We start from the raw sequence: 12,611 nt of genomic DNA on the forward strand, positions 1-12,611 counted from the left end.
ATCTAATTTCTCACCAGCTTCCTGGGACTATAGTGCTGGCGCATCTGCTGCCCCGGATGCGGTAGCATTAGCTGCAATCAGGATTCATTCGAAATTCATATGGTTTCTTGGCTAGTTTCCCCAGTTTCCTGGTTCTGGTCATCTTGCCAGAATGACCACCTTTCTCCTTTCACAGCTGGGCTTAGGACCATCCAAGGCGGAGTTAATTATTAACTTAGCTTTATAGCCAGATAATTTCAGCAGATTGTCTGTTTTTAATTAAATTACTTGGGTTACTGGAGCTGTTTTATATAGATATTTTAAATCTTTACTACAAACAAATACAGATACTGCCAAAGTTTTTCTATAAAAAGAAGAATCATTGCAATTATACAAACCTGTTACCATATATTGGTTTTTATTCAATACATCTTTAAATCAATACATGGTTAAGCCTATACAAAACTGACCTGGACATGACACAATACATAAAAGACACAGATATGGTCATAAAGCAGTCTTGGGCATGGAAAAACCACATAGCCATCCTAATGATCTTAGCCAGGATCTTATTGACAAACTTCATCAAATTGCTAGCTCTGGGATGCTTGTTTGGAGAGACAGAAGGCTTTATTGCCATACAAGATTAAGCTGTAAACCTGAAAAAGAACAGGAAGTAATTTTTAAAGATACAACACTTGCAGTTGATACTCATAGTTTTGGCCACTTTCTACAACATCAGGGTGTAAAGTTTAATATGAACAGACTACTTACAACATATTCAAAAAGCAAACATAATACATTAAAAGCTTATACACAAACACAAGATATTAGACACACCTACCATACTACTACATTCATCAAAACAGCTTAAGTAGGCTATAGTTCAGATTCCTCAACCAGAAATTCATTAAATGCACAGACAATATCAAAAGAGAAAGGTCTAGTATTATTTTATCTTTATTTGTTGAACTTCCCAGAAACAAAGTAGATTGGCAGGCAGTGAGTCATCAGAACACACACTTTCCATTTTCATGTCAGTATAAAAACTATGAAATCTTTAACAATATCATTATCAATATATGTTTAAATAGCAAGGACAAGATTGCCTTCTCTCTGCCAGGCAATTTTTTTTAATTATTTGAAAACACCATCCACCAATATCTAAGTCCATCTTTTCTTGATTGTTTATTCAGTCTTACCTGTTCTATACTAGCATTTCTCTTGTATCCTTTTGTGCCTGAAGGTGGAGAAATGTGAATGTTCACAACTCAGTTAATAGGCCAAACCATTACTCACTGTTAAAGGTTTAAAGGTGTTTTTTCTTTATTAAGTTACTTGCATTGGTTAGTTTGACTTTGTATTATAAGCAGATTAAAATCTTATTATTAATTAAGTTTAAATTTATATTCTGTACAATTTAATTATTTGCTGCATATATAATGAAGAAAGTGATTTATTTTACATTGTTTTGTCCTTTATAATGGAATTTAAAAGTTTTCTCCTTATCACATTATTATTATCTCTGATATTTTATTTTGACAAAATTTAAACTAAAGTATAATATCACATTATTTAAGTGAGTCATGTTAATATACAGTGGTACCTCAGGATATGAACGCTCCAGCATATGAAATTTTCAGGATACAACATGAAATTCAAACATATTTTTGCTCCACGATACGAACAAAAACTCACCATACGAAGTTACATTAGTTCATAGTGCCATTTTTTATTCACTTCGGTCTCAGTCCGCGTGTTTGCTTCATCGTGGAAGGATCTCGCTCGATAAAGGAAATCTCGAGGTATTATCAGAAAGTGACTGATTTTATTGAACAGAAACATTCCAAAAAGGTTTACACTGGCCGTATTGCTGCTTGGAGTAATGACATTTGCCTAAGTCATTTTAGAAACATTTTAAAAAGTATCCAAACCTATGGATAGATATTTTACCAAGCGACCTCTATCCAGTGAAAGTGCTGGTAGAAGTGAAGGAAAGAAAACAAAAAGCAGTGAATAAAAATTAAAAAATATATATATATAAAACAACACTAATTTTTTTTATCTTTTCTAAGTTATTTTTAAGTTATTGTTACATTATGTTATGTAAGTTAAGTTTTAGTATCATTTCCCTTCTCCCTCTCCTCCGCACCAATTTACACCTCCACCGTCATCTATCCTCAAAGGTAAAGTGCAAATAAAACTACATTTTTTTATCAATTATTATTCTATTATGGTTATTTATACATTTATAACTACAGAATGTGCTTTTCAGTGTTTTCCTTACTATAGTTATTTTTTTAATGTACTACTAAGCTTTAATTTGAGTGTGTTTTTCATGTTGGAATGAATTATTTGGCTTTACATGTAATCGTATGGGGAAAAATGATTCACCTTACGACATTTTCATGATATGATCTCAGTTTTTGAACGGATTAATTTCGTATCCTGAGGTACCACTGTATTTTATTTAGTAGTGTAAAAATGAATAATAATTGTTTTATAGAGAACTTATTTTTCTATATTTTTTAACATAAATTCAAATATGCTTAATATTAGAATGCATTATGTAAAATTTCATATTTTGTTCACTGTTGAATATACTATTGAAGTATAATAATTTTAAATTTTGTTATAATTTGTTTTTCATAATGTTGTATTTAATAATATGAAATTTAAAAATTTTTATCTTTATTTCAACATTAATGTATTTCAAGTAGCATTTTACTAAATTGATAATAGAAAAGCAAATTATTAATAAAAGAAAGCAGTGCCTTTGTGTTGGATAAATAAGAATCATGTCTCCATCTACAAAAATTTTTAATAAAACACTTTTATTTTTAAAATTTCAGGCCACCAGTGGCTGAGTGAATAAAATTACTGAACACTATGTTGGCTTCATTTCAAGTAGCATTTTACTAAATTACTAATACACATTGGAAGCATTTCTGTGGCAGATAATCCTTGTATTTTATTGTTTTATTTCATCAGGCCAATCCCAAGTTTATATAAAAATTCAGAAGTGAAAATTACTTTACTTAAAAAGATTTTTAATCTGTTTTTACTACAGTTTAAGTTGACTCAAGTAGTTTTAAATTTGTTACTCTTATTTTTATTAAATTTAAATTAACTTTATAAAAATACTTTAAAATAAATTAAACAAATATCATTTATTATGATACATATTCTCTTTCACGACAACATTACAGTTGATCCAACATTTCAGCTAATTGTTTTCAGCAGAGTGAAATTAGTTTATGAGTTAATTTTTAATTTTTAGTTTTTGTACAAATTTTATATTATTATTTAATTTATGTATTATTAATCAATTTTAGGTGTTTGAGAGGATTTTTAATTTTGTATAGTTATTTTTTACTCTAAAAAGTTTTTAAAATTTGATTAAAAATAATGATAAATTATCATTTATTAGTATTTTTCTTTGAAACAAACACAATTCTTATACTTTTATTTGTTTTGTCTTTAAAAAGTAGTTTTAGTAAGTCTGCTATTGCTGGTGTGTGTGTATATATATATTGAATTTTATCTTTCATTATTTTCCAGATGAATAATGTTTTTGACAAGACACTGAATGCATTGAAAGAAATTAAAATTGATCACAAAGAAGATTTAGTAGTTCCTTTTATTTTAACATAATTTTAGAATAATGGAAGAAGTAAAAGTTTTGAGAGTAGCATGAAAGAAACTTAGATGACTGTCAGCTATTGGTTCATATATGTTCCTATTGTTCTGGTCAAATGAAATTTAATAATTGCAAATGTAAATATAATATACAGAGCTTATATTAAAGTTTTTTATGTACAGTTTGTATACCTTAAAGGTTNTTGTAAACTAACTTATAGTTTTCTGTCATCATCATTATCTGTAAATATTTTATTAATTAATTATTAAATTTGATGAAAACTTATGCAATGTTAATTTCTGTTTAGCATAATTTAATTACACAAAATCCTAGAAGTAATTACACAAGTGATGATGATGAATTAATTTTAGAAGATGAATTACAAAGGATTGTTTTACATGGTAACATCGATATCTATTCTCATGTTACAGGTAGTTATTGCAATTTTTGTAATTAAATAATTTGATGAATTTACAAAAGCTGTTTTTTTTTCTTTAAATTAATTTTTTTTATTCTTTAGTCAATAAGAAGACATTAAAAGTTTTTTTTATATGATTAATGAATCTATTTCCTTCAGAATTCTTTTTTTTTTTTTTACATTGCATAGATTTACACAGTTATTAAGTTAAGTTATTTTGACTAACTTAGTCTATTAAATTAATAAAGCTATATAGTAATATACTTAACATAGCAATATTAATACAATCTGGCAGATCATTTAGTATTACTTAACATAGCTGTATATAGAGATTTACACATATATAAAGTCAATGCTTAAATGGAAGAGTATTATTTTCGATATTTTTTTAAAATTCAACTATTTCTAAAAGTTTTGCTGCACTTTTACTAACGTAATATTTAATTAAATAAAATGCACACTGATCAAGTATTGATTTCTTCAAAAATCAATAAATCAGTTGATTTAGAAAATCAATACGTCTTATATAAAGTTAAGAACGATAAAGTAATTCAGATATGATGGTTCTTGTATCGGTAAAGTTGACTTTCTTTTATTTTTTCTATATATTAAACAATATAGTACCTCACCATTAATGCAAAGCACAATAACTTTTCTATTTTGAATGCTAAATTATATGTTACAATGCCCAAAAAAGATTTGTTCGGTCTGCAAACAAATTCAAGAGACTGGCGGAAGCTTTTCTATCCGGTTGTATTTTTTATGAAATTCTTTGGTCTTTCAAATACATTACATAGAGAGGATGGGAAAATTAAAAAGAAATCAAAAAAGTTTCTAAGAATCTTTAAACTGAACAGCCGATTCTTTGAAATTCTAAATACATGTATAATTGGTTGGACACTCTGGCTTTTCTTTTTCTTTGCTGCTTATCAGATATATACTCTTTCTTTTAACAAACCTAAGCTTGAAGTTGTTGATTTGTTCATTAAAAAATATTCTGAGTCTAGCATAAGTAATATTTTTATTGTTATTTGCAGTCATACTTTTTGCAATGCTATGATTATAGTTTTATTTGGCTTTACTAAACGCAGTAAGCATATGAGAGAAATTTTCATTACCTTATGGGAAGATACAGGTAGTAGACCAGATTCAGTAAGAATTCACAAAATGGAATCTATTGCCACTACTCAAAAACTTTATTGTTTTGTTCTCTATCCTATAATTGCAACAACTTTCATTTCAAGTTTAGTAAAATTCTATCTATCTATCTTTGATGAATGCATTGAAATATGGGATGATATGAATGTTCATGTTGCTTATGCAATACTTATCACAATAACAGTTTATGCTATGAGCATAACTGTTATAAGTGCAATATATTTCATGTTAATTTGTGATTTAACAACTGAGCGCTTGAATGAAATTGCTAGAGATATTGAGAAAATGAGTAGTGTAGAAGAGGTAATAAAAAGATTAGAAGAAGTCATGCGAAGACATCAAAAAATTTGTGATTTGATCTGGTCAATGGATGAATTCTTTTCTGTCTTTATCTTCATAAATTATCTTGTCTGCATTCCAGAATCTTGTCTTTTATTATATCAATTTTTTATTGTTGATGATTTAAAACCAATTATTGGACTTTGGGCATTTGGTGACATTATGAATTTAACCATCATTTCTCTCTATGCAGCCTCGGTAACAATCTCGGTAAGTTTTATTTAACAGTTGAAACTACTGAAAATTGATTTTCTTTTAATCAATTTTTGTTTGTTTATAATAATAAATAGGTTCACGATTCATCAGATGTTGTTCATAAATTACTAAGATTTGAATTACCAAGGCGGCATCAAATGCAAGTAAGAATCGATCCTTTATGTAATTAAAATTTATTTCTTAGAAAACTTTCTAAAGTTTTTGCTCAAAACAATTTGAATTAGATGTAAAAGTTTCTCTCAACTTTTTTTTTTAAAGAGAGTAAAAGTGTGGTGTAAAAATTGACTTTTATGATTTATCTGTTTAATTCTGTTAGTTTATTTAATATCTTTTTCCAGGTGACACTTTTCTTAGAAAAGCTAAATGGACCAAACATTGGATTAACATGCTTAGATTTTTTTGTTGTAACCAAAGGTGTCATATTAAAGGTAAATGATAACAATATATTACTAAGAAAATTAAAGGTTTTTAAAAAGTTAATTAGATATCTTTATATTTAAATCAAGCTTGTAATGTATCAATTGCTGCAAGCTCAAAGTATGGATGAATTTGCAAATGAAAACATTATTGTTGTTGCATTGCAATTAGATTGTAGATATCTAACTTTGAACAGTGTTTTAATTTGCTTAAAAGCTATATTATATTTCTTAAAATAAAGCAATTTTAAAAATACTTTTTGGTGTTTTATACAAGTCATTCTAAAAAATTTTCTACTAAATCAAAAACTCAAGATTGGTCAAGTATACAAAAATATGAGAAATCAATTTATTGATAAGTTTTTGATTAATTTGTTAGAGTGATTAATGACATTTTGATTTTTCAAGATGCATAAGTACAGTGATGCCTCATACTTTGAATTTAATTCATAGCAGGAGACCATTTGAACTCCAACTCATTCGAAGCCCAAATCAGTTTTTCTCATTATAAATAGTGGGAAGTGAAATAGAAAGATGCTTCTAAACTTTGAACATGTCAAATGTGGTTTAAAAAGTTGCATTCAGGAAATTTTGAACTAAAGAATATAAATGTATGGTACAGGATACCCAAAAGCTGTCAACAAAGAAAAGAAGAAAAGTTTCAGGAAAAAAACTATTAAAAATTGATGAATAGCACACAATATATTTAACCAAATACATCAAAAATAAAGTGGAAAACACTGAAAACACAAATATAAAACAAGAACAAGAGACAACTTGGGTGTACAATAGATTGTGTTTGTATCAAACTACATTTTTACTTCCCAACTTGTTATATATAACAGAGGGAAAGTATGGTAATTGGTAAAAAAAATTATCTCCCAAAATTTTTACAATTTTGGACCAGGGAAGCCTTGAAATGCCAAGAAATACAAAAAAAATTTAGGGTTTTCTTTACGTATGGATGTTAGCATGTGGGTGGCTCAAGTTTGTTCATCCTCTTTGAAGCTTAATAACTCCTGTGTCTTTTATTGAAAATTTCTGAAATTTTGCAGGGAGGTTTGTGTATTAGGGTAATTAAAGGTTGAGGGGTGGGGAGATAAAGGGGGGTTGCGTCATATGTCATATCTCCAGTAGGATTGGATTTAATGATTTTACTTGTTATTAGCATTTACAATTTTTTTTATAAAATCCATCTCTACTCTCAAAATTAAGCTTTTTGTCATTTTATAATAGTTAAAAATATAAAAAGCTTTTTAATAAAATATCATACCAGATGATACTACCAAATGTTGCCAGGAAAGTTATGCAACTTGCTGGAAATTTTCACTGTGCACAGTTCAAACTCTGAAGCATTTGAAGTATGAGGTTCCACTGTATTTATATGATTAGGAAAGACAACTTATTAATTTTAATTTAAGTAAAATGTTAAGTTTTAGTTTAAGTTATGCAAAACTTTTTAAATTTTAATCATATGCTTTACTGCATATGATTAAAATTTCTCAATTTTATTATAATGAGTTATAAAATACAGTTTATATGAGTATATTAACTAAGTTTTAAATTGTAAGTCAATTCAAAAAATTAATTAAAAAAACTAATTAAAGTTGTTTTAAGATTATTCTCTTATTTTATATAATGTGTTAATTTTATGATTAGTATAAAATAACATTGTGAGATTCTTTGAAACTCTTCTTCCTCTAGTTAAGGTTGGTCACCAAATATAAGTATATTTGGAATATCTTACACTATATACGTTATGCCTGCTACTTGAGTGGTAAACATAATGGGAGGTAAGGGTAAGAGAGGGTGGAGAAGGAAATGATGAGATAGTTGAGAGTCACTCAACATGGTTAATCATTTAATAAAACATTTCTTTGACAACACTTTAGACTGTAGAACACATGCACAATATATTTTTAATGCAGAGAGTGAGTTAAAATTGATAAGCCATGTTTGATCACTGCAGAGTTAAATTAAACGTCTTCAAGAATAGAATAAAACTATCTTTGTTGAAAAAATTACAAAAACAGTTCTAAGTTGTGGGACAGTCCTTGTAACCTAGTCATTGATAAAGTAAAGTATCTGACAAAAGGTCTTACATTGGATATTATGCTGACAATTCTCTTGTAGAAGATTGAAAGGAGTTTGATGGAAGATTATTGTTCTCCAGAAAGAGAATTAGTGTGCTTCAGCAAGGCAATGTATGTCTTTTGTGATTGGCAAATGTGTGATGACTTCTCTATGAGTCAGGAAACACAAACCAACACAGAGAGTCAGCGGTGATTATTCAGTAACTCCAAATGATCTAGAGAACAGTTGGTTACTCTACAAGTCTTGAAAACTAGGTGAACATGTGACTACTCTCCAATAGAATAGGCAACAATGCATATTGACAAATCAGAGAAAACAACCCTTAAAAACAGTTTAAACTGTAGTATTCCTAGATTGGATTGTACTGTACAATCAGAGATTTTAGGATGATACTTCTTTGGAGTTGATTGTGAGAAAAGTGACTAATGTATCAGATGAGAAAGTTGATATAATTTCACCAAAAGATGAAATGTATCATCTTATCAAAGTTGTGACTTTAGGCTTAGCAAAAATTTTAAACAAAATTTTCTTTCTTTCCTTGATCCTCATACCATGGTGCAGTGTTTTTCAACCTTCTTGAATATGCGACCCCTTTACAAGTTAAAAAATTCTGGTGACCCCCAGGACCATTTAAAACTACATTATATCAGTGATTTTAAAAACTATGTATTTAATTTTCTTTCTGTTGAGACCTAAATATCAATTGAAAAACCAATTGTACTGTAAAATATACAGGCACAGCCTTCTCACTGAAACTGTAGTTTTTTTTTTATTGTAGTGTAGGACCTGCAAACACTTGGCTTTTTCTTTTACCCGCAACCTGCCATGTAAGGCTTTGCGACCCTCTGGGGGTCGCGACCCACAGGTTGAAAAACACTGCCATGGTGAATTGTAACAGTTTAGTTGAAATGTATTGTTTCTGCTGTAAAGTTAAACTTCTGAACAATGACACTGATGGGAACAGATAATGGCCATTGTTTGGAGGTTTGACTGTATTTAATTTTTTTATTTGAATCTTATTATTATTAATTGCAAATAAATTAATTTTTTATTCAATTATAGTAGTTTTTGTGAATTCTAGATCATAATTCTTAATTATTACAAGGATAATATTGTTAATCAAGATAGAATATTGTTTTATAAGCATTTCTTTTTGAAAGAAGCCATTCATTTCAATTATTTGCTATAATGTATTAGTCTTTTCTGATTCTGAGTACAAACAAAAATATTGTGAATGAATATCATTCTCAGAGTAAATAAAAAATCAAATTGAAAAATTTCTTAAAAGAATTATCTAGAAGTTGCTAAAAATTTTTTGTTATCAATTTCATATTAAGGTAAAACTTTATATTTATTGGCATAGGGTTTTTTATGACATAAATATTATAACCTTACAGTAGAACCCCTCTAATCCATCACCTTTGGAACTAGGGGTATGGTCGGAACGCAAAAAAGGTCGGATTATCAGAAAAAAGTAAAATAAACAATCTTCCCCTTTGTCCAGTCTTTGTAGCACTGCTAATTTTTCATTTAATGAAAGAGTAATATGTTTACGTTTCACTCCTGACTCCTGACATGTTGAAAACACACACAAAACTGTACATGTACACACAATGTAAAACATATACTGTAACGAACACAGAAAAACGCCACGGACGGTGAGTCACCGATGAGTCGGGACAAGTTTCTTGACTCCAACCACGGTCGGATTAACCAGAGTGACGGACTAGCCGAGGGCGGACTAGAGGGGTTCTACTGTATATATAACACCTACAAAAACTGGCAAACTTGGATTAAGTAAGTGGGAGTATTATCCCTCCCTTTTTTTTACAGTAACTTCATGACCATTAGAAGAAGGGAGACAGAAGATTGACTTTCTTTTTTTTTTTAATAACAGATTTTAATTTAACTAATTATCTTGTCTACATCACAAAATTCCAAATGAAACAATTTTTCAGTTGCACAATCAGAGTTGGATTGCTGGAATGTTGAAGCAGAAATAACTTATAATTCTGGTGATTTGAACTACACAACAAGATTTCTTTCTCTTTTGTTTTCATTGGGAGATAATTCAGCAAGTTTGAGAGGACTTGATCTGATCTTTGAGGATGAAACTCAACTTGGCAGTGAGGATGGTGACAATCTTATCTGAAGGCTCCGTTGTGACTCATCATTTTTACTCAAATTTCCCCACCAACCCTTGTCACCAATTGAAAAGAGTGTGGTCAATTCCCCACTCTTTTCAATTGGATGAACTGTCACTGAAAGTTTACAGGTTTATTCAGGAATTTGCTCATCTTAAGAAAGTTTCTTCTCTCTTCAATTATGTTTATTATTTCAACACAATTGAGGGCCCAATTACCAAATTTGGATAAGCAACTAACACTTTGACTGACATGTGTATAATAATATGATTTATGGTCCCATCTGATGTAATGTAACTTTTTTCCTAAACAACTTTTCTGTTTGATTCTCAAATACTGTGTGCATGTACATAAGTTATGAAATTCTCAGTTATCCAGCCCATGTAGATTTCTCAATACTTTGATAGAGGCCATCTGATAAAATAATAGATATCTATAATAAACTTTTTGAAGTCCGATGCATTGCTACTCAATCAAACTTAATTAATCAGGTTAATTTGCTATTATATTAGATATTAAGTAATTTGGTATTAGATGGAATAGATATTATAAACATAAATAATGCTTGCTTAATTATCTTTCTCCCAGTAATTTATAAAATAATATTTAATAATTATATCAGGTATTTGAAATTTTAGCAATAGATGACTTTATTAAATTTCGTAATCTGGATTATGTTTAATTCTTTATTAGATTTTAAGATTATATTACATTTTTTTCAATTATTTAAATTGATTGTAACATGAAAATTGAGAATTTATCTAATAATTTACTCAATCAAAAAAATTGGAAGAAAATAATTGATTTCTAATTTTTACTCTTTAATTATAGGTGTTCAGTGCAATCTTGACATACTTTTTGTTGTTTCTGCAATTTCGACAACCTGAAAGTGAGAAGAAATCCGAATCCTAAAAAGTATTTTCTTGCTGGAATGTTTCAATTAAAATTCATTAAATCAAATTGCAAGAAACTTCTATTGAAAAATTTTGAAATTTATGTTGCATCATTTTGTATTTTATTTTAATTTCTGTTTTACAAATGATTTATCAAATATAATGCAGGATATAATACAGTCGACCCCCCCTATAACACTGTTGATTATTCCATTTTATATGAATTCCATGTTGTATGAGTCACTTAGATTTTACAAATACGTGAGCCATTCACAGCCCGGCACACCTATTTGTAAAATTTAAATGACTCGTACAACATGGATTCATATAAAACGGAATAATCAACAGTGTTATAGGGGGGTCGACTGTATATTTATTAAATTGCTAATAATAAATTGCTACAGTATTTAAGAAAGATTTCTAAATTGTTTAAAAACAATAGTGTTATGTTCTACATAATTTTAATATCACTAGTTGAAGAATTCATGACAAATTGAATAACAACATATTTTCTGTATTAAAAAAATGCAACATTATATATGCTTTGTGTATGCTGAGCTGATTATTTGTATCACTTCAAAAAAGTTCCTGAATTAAGACTACTTAAAACCAATATATTTTTTTATGATATTCTGCAGAGACTTATTTGTAATGAATGGTATTTTTACAGAAAAATGTACTTCTAACATTTTGCACATTTCTATTTTTGATGATGTGATATTGATTGTAACTGAAATTTTACAGTATGCTAAATTTCATTTCACTTAGAAATTTATCACTTTACAAGATACCTTAAATTAGCCATACTTTTTCTTCTAATGAGTGATTAGGAAAAGTTCAAAAGAAAAACAGTTTCATAGATGTTTTTAGTTTTTTATTTCAATTTGTTAATCTTAATATTTGCAATACTGTTTATGTTATATTGTTGTTTGTAATCAAATCATAATTGAATAAGAATAAAATTTAAATAATACAATACTACCACTTAAAACTGGTTATACTTGAATTAAAAACCCTAAAAACCTATAATCCAGCAAATTTTTAATACATGCAAACATTTTCACCCTTGTTTGAACAGGCATTATTAGGGAAACTAATCCTCAGCTGCTGAAACAATGGATGATTGCTGTAAACATGTGCAGAGGGGAGGTGACGTTAGACAAGAGAAAGGGGGAGGGGGATAATAAGATTTATAGTATGGAGAAAGACTTCTATGCTGTGGGAGTCAACATTGCAAAAATTAATAATGGTGTTATTGCAGGTGCTTTATATACTTCCACCTGCTCAAGATGTTTGAGAAAGGATTGGAAAGAG

General features: G+C 28.6%; 1 protein-coding gene across 1 annotated transcript; it reads left to right on the forward strand.

Moving 5' to 3' along the window:
• The first annotated feature begins 4,466 nt into the window (after positions 1–4,466).
• Positions 4,467–11,398, forward strand: LOC111642699. The gene is made up of 3 exons (XM_023389081.1): positions 4,467–5,893; positions 6,089–6,178; positions 11,236–11,398. The coding sequence occupies exon 1, from the start codon at positions 4,722–4,724 to the stop codon at positions 5,757–5,759; it is 1,038 nt and encodes a 345-aa protein (XP_023244849.1). The 5' UTR covers positions 4,467–4,721; the 3' UTR covers positions 5,760–5,893; positions 6,089–6,178; positions 11,236–11,398.
• The last annotated feature ends 1,213 nt before the right edge of the window (positions 11,399–12,611 follow it).

The sequence above is a fragment of the Centruroides sculpturatus genome, unplaced genomic scaffold (assembly GCF_000671375.1).
Source record: "Centruroides sculpturatus isolate CEXI.00-Female unplaced genomic scaffold, Cexi_2.0 scaffold3, whole genome shotgun sequence".
NCBI lineage: Eukaryota > Metazoa > Arthropoda > Arachnida > Scorpiones > Buthidae > Centruroides > Centruroides sculpturatus.

Bases quoted from the DNA above. Each gene is read 5' to 3' on its own strand.
- LOC111642699 (XM_023389081.1), top strand. From the start codon at position 4,722: ATGCCCAAAAAAGATTTGTTCGGTCTGCAAACAAATTCAAGAGACTGG.